This window comes from Labrus bergylta, chromosome 16 (genome assembly GCF_963930695.1).
Source record: "Labrus bergylta chromosome 16, fLabBer1.1, whole genome shotgun sequence".
In the NCBI taxonomy this organism is placed as follows: Eukaryota; Metazoa; Chordata; class Actinopteri; order Labriformes; family Labridae; genus Labrus; species Labrus bergylta.
Window position 1 is genome coordinate 9706995 of NC_089210.1, and position 17064 is coordinate 9724058.

A 17064-nucleotide genomic window follows, 5' to 3' on the forward strand; every position below is an offset into this window, starting at 1 on the left:
GCCTCTATTTGTCTCCCCTTTTTGTGCATCCTCACTCTAGCTTCTTTCCTGCTTTATCAAAATGCTCAAATATATTTGAGTCTTTCATTGATCTTCCCTCCTTGTCTCTGCAGGTGAGAGTGCACCAGGGGCTCCCTGGCAGAGGGGCTGGAGGGCTGATGATGGATCTAAAAGAGAGCTGTGGCAGTCAGGGGAGCCAAGAGAGCTCCAGCCTACACCCAACCTCGTGGCAGGCCTTCGCTCACAACAGCACGCTGCATGGCTTGCGCTTCATCTTTCCGTACGGTCAGCCCAGTGCACGCCGCTTTCTCTGGGCTCTGGCTCTGCTGGCCTGCATTGGACTGTTAGCCCTGGAGAGTGCAGAACGCCTGGCCTATTTCCTTTCCTACCCTCACGTGACCAGCTTGGACGCCGTAGTTTCAAGCAGCCTCGTCTTCCCCGCTGTGACCATATGTAACCTCAACACTTACCGCTTCAGCAGCCTCACGCGCAACGACCTGTACCACGCTGGAGAGCTGCTGGCCCTGCTGGATGTTCACCTGACAATCCCTCAGCCGCACCTCGCGGAGCCGGACGTGCTGGCTTTCTTGGAGGACAAATCGAACTTCACCGCCTACAAGCCCAAGGCGTTCAGCATGAAGGAGTTCATAGAGAGAGTCGGCCACGACCTCAAAGACATGATGCTCTACTGCCGCTACCAAGGCCAGGAGTGCAGCCACAGCGACTTCAAAACCGTGAGTCCACTCGTGTCTTCTTTAAAATGTCAGCTCTGCTCTTGGATCAGTTTGGGTCAAAGCAGCTTCAAAGCTCTCAGAGGAGTCTGCCTGTGAGGTGTTCGTGGTAGCGTCTTCTCAGTCTTGCAAGGTTTTTCCGCAGATGGATGAATTTTCTTTTCCTCTGCCAGTGAAATGACTTGATGTATGCTGATAACTGCTCTTGCCCTCCCACGCTGCTGCTCTGAGAGCTTCCTGCTGGGTTTTCTCCTTGGGTGTCTGCTGTTTGGTTGCACAGGTTGACTCTCCAGCTTTGCTCTACAAATATACTCTCTGCTATTGCCTTGTTGTTGTCTTCAGCCTTTACGTAATGGCATTGTGCTTACTTGCGCATACATTAGTGCAACAAGTGCTATCTTTCAGTCACTATAGGAAAGTTATGGTTTTGCTGAATGCGTTAGTAAAAAGTTTATTTCCTGTATTCCCTCTGACATTTCAGTAATTTCTCCATAGTTTTTCTTGACAGTGATTTCAAGTGATGTTTTTGTACCTGTTGGATTGGTTAATAGAGCAGAATTTTTAATTTCTTGGAAGGATGCTAGTATTAATTTCTCGAATTCGGCTTGCTATTGAGTGAAGCACATTGTTCTGCTGTTGATCTTTTTCAAAGCACTGCTTATGAAACTCCAGGATATGCGCAGAGCCAGTTGTCATGTTGATGAAATGCTGTCTGCTATGTTTCAGAGATTTCAGAATTATTCAAGGCTATTTTGTGTTTTTGCAAATTCTCAACTTTCTTTTGGCAGATCAAAGCGAGCAATTTCTGGCAAAGTTGATTTTGACACTACAACACAATTCTGAACACCCACTTGTTGCATAGTCAGACTCACTCAGACTGGTTGTTAATTAGGTCTGTCGGTGCAGCGGAAGAGCACATTGCACACAGCATGTGAAATGCTACAAGAAGATCTATTCGAGCTTTTGTACAACGAAAGAGTCTCTCTCTTGAGAAAACTGACCTTGTGGATAAAATCCTGCAAGTCATTTCTTCAGTGACAAACATTCTGATTAATACTTGTGAATTGTTGTGAAGGATTTAGATTTGCTGTTATTTTAACGCTCAATCAAAACATATTATGGCATTTCTTCAAGAGCACTTTCAAGTGGATGTGACACTTTTAGAGTTTTGGATGTCGTTATTAAGCAGTTCTAATGTTAAAAGATTGTTGGCAGACTTGTGAGTTGCATAAGCCTGCACTTGTTTTGTTACTGTTGCATAAGTATTGCCTGGTAATGCGCTTTACATGCAGATTTTCTTTTTGACTGCACTCTATTACCTCTTAAAAAAAAATGATGTAAATGTGACTGGAGTTTTGATTTCATAGCATTTTTTGAGTGCAGATCTGGTGGAACACCTTACTGAATCTAAATGAGTTTAGATTTCAACATTAGCAAGCTACAAAAGTCATAAATACCTCTATTCAAAGATCCTTAATCAACATCTTTTGTTGGGTGAGAAGACAGACACACTGCACTTCTTCAACCTGAGTGTAAAATTAGCACTGTTGACACATTAACAGATGTGTGTACTTTTCACACCTTGTTTTTCACAAGCTACTTTGAAACATACACAAGAAGCCCTTGTACAGTTAGGTTTTTCGAGCTGAAGAGATCAGCATGGTACTCCTTGGACTAAAAAGAGGAGATTTCTTCTTGGTGTGACTATCAGTTTGATGGTGTTACAGAGTGATGTTTCTTTTTAGGTTGCACGTTTGTAGTTTTTGATCACACACAAGTGTGTTCTTTAAGTAATGACCAGTTGTCTATTCAGTTCTCAGGACCAGGATTCCTCAGCCTAAGAGGATAAGAAAAAAATCTTGACTGCTTTAGTTTCTGTTCCATACACAGATTTAAGATTTGGGAAATTACAACAACCATGAATCCAAATCACCAACAGGAGGAAAAATCTAAATCTACTTTTTTCTGTCTTGGCTGAGTAGAGACGCCAGCTTAAAAAGCAGCAGCCCAAAGAGTTATTTTGACCGATGGCAAAGTTCAAGATTTGATAAGCTGTGGCTGATATAAATCTACAAAATCTGATGTTTGTAATTGGAGTGATGGATGCTGCATTTACAGAGAGAAGCTTGTTATCATTACCTCATCGTTTAACGGCACTCTTTGGTACTTGGAGAAAAAAAAAGATAAAAGGCTCTTTAAGAGATTTGGTTCTGTCCAATGGGGCGACAGTGAAGCATTTGTTTCTCCATTCATTAATTAAGCAGGGAAATAATATGTTATTTTCAAGTAAGAAAGCTCACATGTACTGTATGTCTGAATCATTATCAGCCTGGGTGTGTGTGTGTTTGCCACACGCAGCATTCTTCTCCCAGGATGCTACTGTAATGATGTTAGCATAACCTCACCCACCTAATTGATTAGGTAGCCATAGCCTAATTAACCATGATCTAGTTGTTGGCTTTCTTACATGAAGTCAAAGACAAAGTAACAAGTGCTTTTCAAATTTGTGTAACTCTTGCAAAAACCAAGAACCAGCAGAACCACCAGCTCGACTTCCTATTTTAAGATTGCACACAGATTCCAGTTGGGTTAGATTCATATTAATGTCATGTTCTTTTTGGTTGTTGGCCTCAGAACTGACCAGTTATTCATGCTTAATTCAATCAGCACCTTGAAGCTACCTTGTGGATCTGATGTCCTGCGATGAGCTCTTTGTTTTTCAGAAAGTAAACTCTGTTGTCATTAACGGGGCACATCAGCACTTCTTGTGCGTGGTCCAAGAAACAAGACCTTCTAGAAGTGTCTATGTGGATGGATATCTTAATATTTCATGCTGAGAGAAACTCAATGCGCGGATGCTAATTGGAAAAAAAAACAGTGGTGTCTCACTCTTTGGCTGTAGTGATTTTCTCTTCAAGTCTTCAGATGGTTGTCCACCCTGCTGCTTTGATTCATATCACAGTGAGCTTGAAGTGAGCAGTTCCCTGCTCTTGTCTGCCAACATGTGAGTGTCCTCATTTCATTCTGTTGAATCTTCAGAGAGTTAAAACAAAGCCAGCATGGCTTCACTCGCGTCACTGCTCTGCCATGCAGCCCAATGTGTCTCTGTTTGTTCCCCTTAGTAAGTGTCTTGCATGTTGTGCGACACATCTTTGACCTCGAGCCGGGTTCATAGATAATCATGTTGACAGAGAGGCTACTAGAAGGCACTGTCATCCTCTTTGCCCTCTGCCTGTTGCTGCTGCCGAGCTCCTCCTGACTTCTCCCGACTCCTCTGTGTCGTTTCACTCTGCTTCTTCTGTCTCTTGTCACTGCAGCGACACACCTTCATCTCTCTGGCCCCCTCTGGGAGGAAAGACGGGAAAAGAAAAAAACACGGAAGCCCCAAAAATAGAAAAAGCCATGCATGAATGCTCACAGACACATGCATGCAGTAAAAAAAAAAAAAAAAAAAAAAAAAAAAAAAACACTCCAAAATCTATACATACATGAATGGGTTCACACACACACACACACACACAGAGGGACAGCATTAGCTTGGCACTCCAGGGACCAGAGTCAGCATTTGACTGACATTGTGATGAATGACCGTAGGGAGGATTGTGGGGACTCGGGAGTCAGTGTGATGTGACTGATGGAACTGGAGCAGAGCCGCACAAAAAGGGAAACAGCCTCAGTGTGCACATTTCCACCTAGGTGAGTGTATTTTGTCTCTTTTGGTGTTTTGGCGTTTTTCAGACATGCAGACGGCTTGTCCTTTTAATTTATGTTCATGTATGAGCACATCTGCAGCCCACTTGACAGGATTGTCTCTAAAAAAAAGGCACCTTGGCGCTCTTGCTTTTTTTAAGGATGCCAAAAAACGAGTGCATATTTGAGCCAAATGGAGCATCCTTCCATCCAAGCAGAGCTGGTGAACAATAAACATGCCTGTTTCACCCTGTGTAGAGATCCCATAAGATAGTTCTGTACAGCATCTCTTACACTGTAAAGGTATGATTATGTACGATGTTTCCATAAACCATATTGATTGATAAAATCAATCAATGCACAGTGACACAAACACAGCCAAACACACACACAAATAAAAACATGTCAGTGTCGATCTACGCAGGACTTGTTCATAGGAGACAGATGTCATTCTGTGTGTCTCTGACTGAGCTAAGTCAGACCGCATGTTCACTTGTTGCGGTTGCTAGTTAATAGTTGGGTATTTCGGTCTTTCTCAATGAGTCTGGGAAAATGCAACTGAAGAGACTTTTTCTGACTTGATTTATTGAAAAGTTACATTAAACAAACTAGGGAAAAGAGAGTGTTCATAATGTCAAGTTTAAATCCTTTTAGAATGTGAACTTAGTGCAGAAAATGCAATTCATGTATTTTTTTTTAAAATAGATAATTCAGTAAATGTACTTATATAAAACCAATGTTTTATTATGAACATAAAATGTAGTTTCCATTGGAGAAAAGTAACAAGCATGTTTGTCCTATAGGCTCTCAATTGAAGTTCTAATTGTTTAAGAAAAACAATTAGAATTGGCAGGTCTGACCCAGAAAATCAGAAAGTGGAATCGCGCCAAATAAATTGCAAATCTGTTAATCTCTACTTGCCAGCCCTGCATTGGTTACAGTGTTTCCTGCAGCACTTAATAGTTAACGTAAGGCCTTAAATCCCTTTGGTCAATCTTGCCTAGCCTTAGGTAAGTCTGATGATGACGTCAGATAGACTGGATCGTGTGTCTTGTCTGCGTTGAATCCTTGGACTTCCCACTGTTGGTTTTTTTGTTTTGGCATGTGTGATTACAACCATGATTAAACACTGATTGATCACACTGACTTACCACATCATTGTCTGCCAGATTGAATCAGCTCACTGAGCTCAGCCTGCACTCGCTGCATGCTTCAGTTATATATGAACACCCCTGGATCACTGCAGGCCAGGGAGAGGACCCTATCACAGATCAGCCTTAATGTGAAACCTGATAGCAGCCAGACCCTGAGCTCTGTATCACACAGACACTAATTAGCCACTCGTCTTTTCCTCTGACCAGAGCCTTGTACGAACAGCACTGTAAATGTAATGATGCTGGCTGTTTACAGCTACAGCAATTAGCCATTACACACAACCTGTGGCCTTAGCACTTCACAGGCTGATTATTGCATTACTAGACGATCCATACCTCCACCAGCAGAGCAGCACAGGGGGAATGTTTTGTTGTTGCATCAAGAGCATTTTGTGCTTTCTAATCCGTTCTCTGGCCACTCCATCTCTCTAACCGCATTTTATCACTTTCAGAGTCACCCCTCAACATTTAAAAGCTCAGTGAATCATATTTAGCTTTAGTGGAGATAGTGTATTAATCACTAATGTGGCATTACCATGGCATTTTACATTCCCGGCAGGCACGATGTGTGAGTGTCTTAAAGGGCGAGGAAAGCACCGCTGCCACCCACAAGCCTGCCTCTCCAGAACACCCCTGAGAGGCAGAAGCAACCTGTTCAGTTTAACCAGCTCGGAAGAGAAGCTGGAGTGCAGCCACAGACACCGCTCATGTGGTAGACACTGCAGTTGTCTGATTATGGTAGTCTGATGATGTATTGCGTGTTGAGTTGAGGCCTTTTGGCTGGCTGTTTTCCCTGAAGGCTTTTCCTCCACCCTTGAACAACAACTAACTGGTACAGGATTTGGGAGACACTTCAAATGAATTCTCATGGGTTGATCAAATGTTTAATTTGGTAATACTGTATTTCTTTTTGTGTTCATCCATGATGTGATGTGTCAATGCTATTTGATGTAGCAAAGCCTGTCAAATTTAGTTTGTCATTAATTAAAAAAAAAATATATTAATAATTGAATCATTTTAACAGCTAAGAGATGGTATTCTTTTGATCTTCTTGCACATGTAAAAAAGGGAGAGACTTAAGTCAGCTTCCAAGAAACATCATCTTGCAGGAAAAATATATTGTTGCTTTATTGATCTGTTTAGTAAATCCTCTTTTTGTTTACCTATAAGAGACTGCAATGTCTGACACAGAGCAGCGACCTAGAAATGATGATAAAACACTCACAAAAACGTTTATGGCCCTTGTTGGGTTCTTATAGGGAAGATGAGTCTCTGAAATTACAGTTGAGGAAAATTCAGAACTACACACTTCAATAAACTTAAAAACCATAGTAAGATTAGGTTTTTGTGGGAGTTGTCAGAAAATGTTGTTTGGTTTTGAGCCTGTGTGACTGTTTTTGATTGCCATCACATTTCGATGCTCCTTGCAGCTCTGGAGTGTTAGCAGCTTTTGGCTTTGTCAAGTTCTTCAATCAGGCTGTCAAAATATTCTTTGTAAACACAAGGTTTCCTCAACACCTGCGGTGACACAAGTCGCTCGTATCATACCTTGGCAACCTCTGAATTTTATAAACCAGCTTTCAACCCTTCAAACATTCTTGAAAACAAAAGACCTGTGCTAACAAATGTGCTCAAACCTTCTGATTCTGTTTTTTCATGTCTCTATGACTTTTATATTTTTCTGTGCATGTTCAACTCGGCTAGTTTGACTCTTGCTTAAAGGGGCTATAAATTACATTTTCATTGAAACAATGGACTAAATGTAAATGGAAGACGGCTGCAATGTGAAAGGGTCACTCATACTAAGAATCCTATATAGAATAATAATGGTCTAAATGAAAAGCTCTCCTCAGCTCTGTTGCAAATCTCAGCTCATTAGAATCTGGAATTGTTGCAATTGCTTTATTAATGCCTGAAACCAAGCTGAGCTCATGGTTTGTTACTTATTTAAAAAGGAACATGATTTTACAGACAAAGAGAGAGAAGAAAAAGTAGGTTAAAAGTTAAAAATAATGTTGCCTGAATGCTTGAGGCATTCAGTTTTGAAAGGTAGGTTATAGGTGTGTTATCTCAATGGACACCTTGTGCTGGTGATGGTTAAAATTATTAAGGTTTCTGTCCTGGGGCTAGTTGCACAGGTGACACCTGGGGTGGAGGAGTTTGTAGGGGTTTTGGGGGGGGGGGGGCAACGACATTATTTCGAAAAAGAGGATAGACTTACTCCAATGATGATGATTATGTTTATTCAAATAACCACAATCAGTCATCATTGGAGTTGTCCATGTGTGTACATGAACAACATCCCGCATCTGCTGAAATTTCCAGTCTTTCATATGAGACTCATGTATTTGTTTGTGCAGGGTGCAGGTGTGCAGGACTGCTTTTGTTACTGTGCATGATTGAAGGTGAAGTGTATTGAATGAAAAAAACATGATAAAGTGTTAGTAAAATGAAAAATTCTCCAGGATGACATGTGGTTGACAATTTGCTTTGTGTGCTGTGTACATAAAAATGATAAAAAACCTAAATAATTCCTCTGCTTGCTGACAGCTCTGTGGATTTTATCAACACAGTGGTCCAACATGTGATTTCACGCTGTCTGCAGAGATAAAGCGCCTGTGCTCTCTGTGGCCTGCGCTGTCTTTCCATTACCTTTCATGTCTCATTGTTTCCCTCTCCATAGTATACCACGTAGTGTGTAAGCTGAATAATAGATGCTCAAACATGGATAGGTAATGTTGAAATTTATCATGGCCTCCTTATAACAGGCTGATAGACAATGCTAGAGTCCTTCTTTTCCAACTGTCTGTCTTTGTGTATTAACAATTAAAATGTTGCGTTTATCGAGATTAAACATTGTAATCGTTTGATAGATTATCTTGTTTTCATGACTGTGGAAAGCAAAAATCCTCATTTAAATGGAAACCTGACTAATTGCTCAGCACTAATAGAACCCCTTGATTCATTACTTTGTGCCCAGATGTGTGCCTTTAAAGTAACCAGTAGTGTTATAATAGCAAAGAGAGTTTGGTCGGCCCCAAATACACTTAGCCTTTCACTTTAGACCATACACATGAGACAGTGTCACGATTGCCCTTATACTTCAAATGTCAAGTTACTCCTTCAACACTTTCACCTGCCAGCTCCTGCTGTCCCTGTCTCCAGGTACGACCTCTGTCAGACTGGTGTCAGGGCAATGTGAGCTCTTTTTGTCAAAATGACGCTTGTCGGCTGGACAGCATCACATGAAGTCACAGACATTTGCCCCACAAGACCAAAGTCAAACCGATTCTCTGTCTCTGCTTTGACTTTGTTGACCAGAGTTTTACTTTTACTGTGATGAGCTAAAGCTGCCGTTTTTAAAAAAAAAGAAATCGGCTGTAGGCACATTTAATATATTTAATCTACGCTGATCTTTTTGTGTGCACTGTTTTAATGTTTTTATTTAATGGCCTATAACCACCCACCTCTACAGCTCTCTATGTAGTTTAGATATTAAGCTTATTGTTTTGTTTTCAAAATGTCTGATTTGGTTCACCCTCTTAGGCTTGCATTTGACAGGTGTGCGAAAACACAAATACAAATGACTGCTAATTCTGTTCTATATGTGATGAGTTTTAACAGATTTAATCTGTTGCATAACTTGTGTCCCATGTAATGTGCACATAAGAACAGCACAATGCTTTCATACATCAGTCAAGCAATCATAAAAAATAATGTCACAGTCTAGATCTGCAAAGTTAGCAACTGAGTACACCAACCAGACAACACACAAAACAAATATTCATATATACAATTCAACAGACGAAACACAAATGCGGAACATTTCTCGTCGGAGCTTAAGTTTAAAAACCTCTTTTGTTGGTGTCCTGATTTCTTTTTTGGCTCAGTCGCAGAAACCTTTCTTTAATTCTAAATCTGCTTTGAAGCTGCAGGTTTGTGACAGTTTTCCTTTGATTTACTTTGCGTGACAGTGACAGAAAAGTAAGGTATAGTTATGTAAGTGTTGATGGGGGGAGGGGTTTGTATTTATATTACCATCTATTATTAAACGTAAATACATTGATTTCAAACTTTTACCTGAAGACTGAGTTGCATTCAGGTCAGTCTGTCAGAAATAATCATGGCATTGGTATCTGCTCTTCCTCTGCCTTTCACTCATGAGTGAGAGAGTTGTGAGAGCCTGACCCCAAAACTTCATGTTTACTGCTGTTTTAAATATTCAAATCTTGTTCTGCTGAGACCGAGTAATGTCTCTCTTCCAGCTGTTTTCTCTGTGTCGCTCTCTGGTCTGTCAGCCGCACTGTGAAGGAAATCAAGCAGTGGTGGCTCTAACATTATCACGGTTATTTTTGTTTTTGTAATTAGAAGCTTTCCGAATAAATGGACCTTTTATTATTCTATCATCTCTCTCTTCAGAACAATAGCCCCAAAGCTAATCTCCGGTTGAACAGTCCTTAAACAGTGTTACCATGGGGACACCAGAAACAACACTACAGTATGAAAACACAATTTGAAAGCACCTGGCAGCACACAGCGGGCCTCTATTTCCTCAATTAGAGGAAAAGTAGTTGGGGCAGTGATTACATTGAGTTTCAGGCATCTTGAGTGCTTATCGAACATCCTGGAAAAACAAAACACAAAAGGCCGAATCGGATGTTTGATATGCTGCCTCACATTTACACAATTTCTGACCTTCCCTTTTCTTTGTGTTTTTCTTTTTTTTTTAATCCACAAGCCCTTGGAGGTCTTTTGAGAGCTCATGAGCTATGATTCTTTAGCTGTAATTAATCGGTTGCACATGTATACCTGTCTTGACCCAGTCTACATCAAAGAATGAAAACAAACTCACCTTGTATTTTCTTTCTACCTTTAATCATCTATTCAATCTTTCTCAGTCTAATATCATCTTGCTAAATTTCTTTCAGCGCTGCCTGTTTTACTTTCTGCTCAGCTTTCACACTCATTTCTGCTTTGCCAGTTGCCGCCTCGCTTTCCCTCCACATTCATTATTCAAGGAGCGGTTGCTTGGATGTCCAACGATCTGCATCCAAACTCCATCCCGAAATACCACATGCAGCACCGAAGGGTAACTCGAAACCATTAGTAACTGTCTCTATCATGCCATGCTACAACAACACTTCCTGTACCGCTTGCAGTGATACCGGCTGGTGAGAGCAGAGCATCCCTGTGAAGAAAATGTGGCAGCTCATTGTCGGCATCAGCAGTGGAGTTGGCTGTTGTGGCATATGACTTGTAATGAGTATGTACTGACAGCAGGCAGGCAGCAGAGGCAGTGTTTTATCTTAGATCAGCACGGACGTTTACTCAGCGTGAGGACAACTGGCAGGCTGTCAGGCGGTTGTGTGGGGCTGGGAGTGTAGAGAAGGATGGTCTCAGCCCAGGCATGCGGGTTAATGTTGCGGCTAGATGGAGGAAGGCCACTGACATCCAAAGTGGTGTTGTCTCATGCCTGGCTGACTATATGATGAGGGCAGAATAAGTGGAGATGTTTGTGTGACAAACTGTGTGAGTGTGAGGAAGTTCAGTAAGTGAAGTACTGTAAATAAAATTGTCTGAAACTAATTTATTTTAATTATTTGTTCAACTTGAGGCTGCATATTATTTACTTAATGACTATATAAAAAGTGTACGTTTCCCTTTAATTTTTCATTTAGACCACGCAAGGTAACAATAATGGTAATCATTTTCCATTATTGTATTTTTTTATTTAACTGATGTAAATATGTTTGATTTTTTAACTTCTATTTTTATTTTTAATAATTATATTCCCGTCTCCTGTTTTCTTGAGCTGCTGTAATGCAAACATTTCCCCCATGGGGGATCAATAAAGTTTATCTTTATCTTTAACATGTTCAAATTCATTGTTTTGATCCAACCATCTGTCAAAATCCTCCAAATATTGTCATCTCATTCATGTACGGCAAAGAAAATGATCAATTCTCAAGTTAAACAGCTAAATACTTGAGTGTTGGGCTGTGATCTTACTGTGATCACTGACTACTACAAAATCAAGCGAGACCTTAAGCTCAGAGTGACGCTGTACCATTCTCAGAATACAACCTACATCTGACTTTAAAATAAATGTATTTATAGCTTTCCTTGAACAGGATCACCCACGCCTTCACACAGTGTGTGTGTGTGTGTGTGTGTGTGTGTCTGGACTGAGATTCCCTGTGTTATCATGGTGTGTGTGTCAGCCGTACCCTCCCCCTCTTTCTCATGGGTCATAAGCTAAGTCTCAGCTAAGCTCATCAGGTTTAACGAGACACTCATTTGCACCAATTCTCTGTCAAACCACACTAGAGAGTATGTGGTAAGAAAGAAAAAGGGCGAGAGAGGGCTGCTTTTATATTGGCTTTTTTTTTTTAAACTAAGTAACTAAACAATATTCTATTTCTTTTAATGTTGTCATTCAGCAGCCGCAGTCTGCCTCTTAATATAAACTTTCTTGGATCCTTCTGTAGCCAAGATGGACATGACTGTTAATACATCCTGGATATGTCCAGGATTTTTGTAAGCCAGAAACTTTCTCTAAGAGCAAAAGAAGCGAGGTAAAATGTCTAACTCTGAAGAGAGTTATACAACATAAGCTGTAACAGTGGTGTACCAGATGACATGTCTATCTCTCCTTATCCAATAAGATGCAAAGAATTTTCCAGACACTACTAGCAACTTGTTCTTGAGGGATAGAAAGCGAGGGGAGATCGTCCGCTAGTTAAGTGATTGCAGATGGTGCACCTATATGAATCAGAAAGAAAATAGCTTGAAAATTGTCTGCAAATATGCCTGAGTGTTTGTAAATACACTTGGACGGCCTTGTCTCTGTGAGAGGACAAAGTTAAATCTGCTAAAGTTAGCATCCTTTTTATTATCGGGCAAGGAGGTGTGAGTCCTGTGGCAGCAAGCTGATCTGACATGATCAACTATCTGGGGTTATTGTTAGGTAACACTTACTGCCTCTTGATATCTGCAGGTCAGGATTCAGAAGAACATCAGAGAGACAATAAGGCCCAGCCCTGTCCTTAGTTATGAGGTTGAAAGTGCAAGAGGGAGTTTCCTGCTCAGCCTGAGCTTTTAGTGGCAGCAGAGCAGATGTGATACCAGCACGGTCTCATTTGCACTTAACGCTGCTTACTTTGCATTTTAAGAAACAGCTATTACTGCGTTGGCAGGATCCTAACATCTGAAGCTGCATGAGCTGTGTTCTCTACATTATGGATTCAGTGTTATTCAAATCTATGCCTCCTAAAATCTTAAGGTTAAAGAAGACAAGATTGAACTCTTGAAAAAATTTGGCAGCAGTGGAGAAGCTTGTGTAGAAGTGAGGGAATAAATACGGCAACAACAACAACAGCACATCAATTAACTGACATGCAAATGTATAATTAGACACAGTATTAACCCTTATGGGTAAGGAATGAGATACATCCAGGTTTGATTGCCCCGTAGTATTTCAGTCTGTATAATATTCTATGAACTGGGGATATTCAGAATAGTACAGCTGGCTGTTGTGGACCCCCCATCCCTCACAACATACAATAAACCCCACATGCTCTTCTTGTTTTCTCTGAGCTGTGTGCTATTCTATGTTCTTTCCTTTTCTGCAGCTGTCTGTGCTCATACCTCATATTTCAGAGGGCACACTCTGCACATCAATTACACCTTGAGGCTACATTTACATGAGTTCTCTGATGTCTTCGGTAAACAAGCCTCTTGGTTCACATGTTACCAAAGCTCATTAAACTGCACTGCAGTGTCATAGGCTATTTACTCATAAATGCAAAACAAGAGCAAAAGGCCTCTTACTTACAAAATAATCTAACACAGACAACCTAGAGTCATTTTAGCAGACGTTTAACAGAAAATAAATTAATTCCGCATGAAGGTACACTTTCTGTGTTTCTGCGCAGTCCTAGTTGAAAATTATACAATCTCCAAGTGTTAGGCAGATAACCTTTCATTTAGATTTGGATTGATAAACTTTCAACTTTGCAATGTCTGTGCCACATGGCACTGGCTAAACATTGTTGGCATAAATCAATGATTATCTTTTCTTTATACTCACATCCCTGTCACCAGTAGGCACATTCACATTCATTGTGAATCAAACATCTATGCTTTGAAATATCATAGCTCTGACAGCTGCCAAGAAATTTGCCTGCAAGCCTTATAATAACCACTGCCCCATCTTTTATCAAATCTGCATGATCACAATCAATCATGATCATAGTGATTCTAAACAAACTGGTGCTCTGTTCTGTGATAACAATGATATAACAAGATGTAACAGCCAGCTTTCTTGGCCACCTCAATAATCTACTCCTCCTGTACTCCCCTCTTTTCAGATTAGTTTTATTTCAGCCTGAGGGCATCACTTTAAAGTTAAATAACAGTTGGCAAACATATCCATTCAAAGTAGTTCATACACCGTAGAGCAGGTCCATGAAGATAGGAGACGGGATCACGCCATAGTGTGGACACTGGTGGAGTAGAGTTAGGAGGTTGAGGTTGAAACCCTCAGTTGAATCACTCAAATCATCTAATGGTCAGAGTGCTGATGGGGAGGACTTTGGCTGCACATCTGGAAGTCTAATTAGATTGCAATGATATAGACTGAGCAACATGTCCAGCTGCCTCTAGGCATACAGGTGTAAAGATGATGGGGGAGATAAGGTGATGTAAAAAGCTATGGATAAAAGGAACTTAGACTGCATGGAGACGTTTAGCCTGCAAAACATATCAGTCATTTCTAATGTTTGCCTAGATTTGTGATATGTTTAGCATTTACAAAAGGTTTTGGGATTATGCCTGTTAATATCTTTGTTTTAGCAGTTGGCGGAAAATTGAACCGATCAAAACCTAGTAGTTTGGAGTGATTTTGGATTAGTTAACAAAGCTGTACAAAGTGTTGCAAATCCACTGCAATGTTTACAAAGATGACAAACAACAAAGATGGCTGTCACTCATATGGGACATTGTGAATCTGCAGTCACATCAGTAGTAAACAATCGGTACAAAAGATCATCTAAATGGTAAATGTTGGCTACTGACTACTGTCATGCAAAACCTCTATGTATTTCCTTAAAGGAGAAGCCATATGATTTGGATATATAAGTACCTAGCCCAGCCACCCACATACTGTATTTTACTGCCAAAGTGGTTGTAGCATCCTGAGGCATTTTGCTGAGACCATATGTCATTAGAATCAAAATGATGAATGCTATGGTTCCCTTTAAAATGTACTCATGTCACAATTTGGCTGGCAGCATCCGGCTGATACCATGAAATGCACAAGAATTATATATTAGACAGACATACTGTACCTGATACCATCAATTAGATTGCTGATTTTACTGCTTTATTTGAATTTATGTTGACCCATATCACTCATCATTTTACTGCTATTTCAAAAGATCAGCTCCCAAGCACATGATATGGTTGGTGTTGTGCCACAATGAAATGCTAGCTCTCCCATAAACACCTCTGGCTTTTTGGTTTGGTCAAGCTTTTTTGGCTGAAAAGGCAATTACGTTCGATTCACATCCTTTTCATGCTCTACAAACCTTTCAGTAACCTCTTGTGACATGTGGATGGGGAAATTGTCAACCTGAAGAGACTACTTTCACCATGAGAAAAATGTTCCATTATAGAAAATAGTTATCACAGTGACCTTTCCCTCGGAGGATAAAAAATGCAGGCAAGAAACCATGCAGGCAAAATGCCCCTACGATGTAACAGATCCACTGGCTCCGCTCACTGTAAGTGTCTCCTGTACTTTGTCACCTGTCTTCATATAATCTTTTCATTTTATTTTTTGTACGTCACACCACGTTTTTGATGCAAATCTTTTAGCCATTATTTTCTGTTTTTTTCTTTCCAAGAAATAGGAAACAAGGGTTTTGCTTCAGTGCGTTCATCAGTTGAAAATGAGCTTCTCATTCTCTTGAACAAAAAATGACAGGTTGTTGTTGACTATGATGGATGATGACGGCAGATTAATTACAGGGAAATAATGTATTGAACATTTCAATTTGATTTAAAAGTAAATAGTGAAATTGGTCTGAGTGTGTGTACCCTCTGGTTGTGTGTGTTGCTTCTTTCTCATGTTCAGTACGCACATAAAGGCCTGGGCGATACAACAATAGGGGTAATTATTGTAATCTAATTATTAATAACTGTGATTTAATTATTTCAATATAAATATAACATTTTTTATATTGATTGAAACCTATGATTACACTAGAAGAAATGCGAGGCTGAAACGGGCAACACCACAATCCTTTTTCACCATTTGAAACAATATGACCCGTTAGAACACACAGAAGGAAAAAAATGACCAAACGTCCCAAACAAGTGCCGTGTGGACCCTCAGCATTCAAGCAGCTGGCCATTAAGTGCTGCTGCCCAGCAGCAAACTGTCATATCAGCGTTTTCCAGCGCCGTGCACTGTGCTTAGGATTGTGAAATGTTCCTCTGTTCAAGTATAGTTTGTCATGTTCTGACAATAAAGAATGATTTTACCTCAATAAACCATCTGGTGTCTTTAACTTTCACTCAGGAGCAAAAATCAGCCTTTAAATTAGAAAGAAACAATGATTTGACATTTATCATGATAATTATCGATATGACATTTTTACGTGATAAAACTGTTTTGTCATATCGCCCAGCCTTATGTACATAAATGTGCATATTGATTTTCCTCTGCTCCCTCTTGCTGTTCTCACTCAATTAAAACCAATGCAGAAGCTGCGGTTTACAGTTCTTTTCATCGAGCTGATGTAAAAAGCTCAGCGTTCCTTCATATTAACTGTGCGTTGGTGCCCTGGATGAATAGCAGGTCTTTAACATTGGCGGTGATGAATGCTTTAGATGCTGGCTCAGCTCTCTTGCTGTCTCTTTACAAGGTCACCACCAGTCAAGGACTTCTTTTCCTCACAGACACAGTCGCGGCTTTTCACCGTCCTTTAAATTTTCATTTTTGATCCACTAACCTATTGTCTGATCTGTCGTCTGTCCAGTTTTAATCAGTTGGATGCAATAAGCAATAAAACGAGAGCACATCACCGCAGCAGTTAGCCTGCTAGTGTTTTCCTCCTGTATATTATCAATGATTTGCAGGATCTTTCAGCTCATTGTGTGACAGTTTTGGTGATAAACTGACTGCACATTATGTCGCTTCATCTCTATCTGATTGTTTTACTTCCATTTCAACACAGTTTCATTTTCTTCTTTGGCATTTTTGTATGTCTCAGCTTTTGGTTTGATAAACTTACTTGCTTCCTAACATTCTTCACTGTCAGGAAAAGTACTTGGAATAGAATAGTACATTTTATTCTGATAGAAGAAACACCACACTTCTGAAAAAAAAGATAGGAGACGTATTTGATGCATCACAGTTTAAAAGTGCAGGAGGACTTTACCTAAATGATGCACATCACAATGTATTCTGTGTCCCCAACTAAGGT

At 40.3% G+C, this 17064-nt stretch overlaps 1 protein-coding gene across 1 annotated transcript in view; it reads left to right on the forward strand.

Moving 5' to 3' along the window:
• The window catches only part of asic2 (acid-sensing (proton-gated) ion channel 2), a 309103-nt gene that overhangs the window by 1090 nt on the left and 290949 nt on the right, over positions 1-17064 (forward strand). The window contains exon 2 of the mRNA XM_020632625.3: positions 114-734. Within this exon, the coding sequence (XP_020488281.2) occupies positions 159-734 (576 nt within the window). The 5' untranslated portion in view covers positions 114-158. The remainder of the gene's footprint in view (positions 1-113; positions 735-17064) is intronic.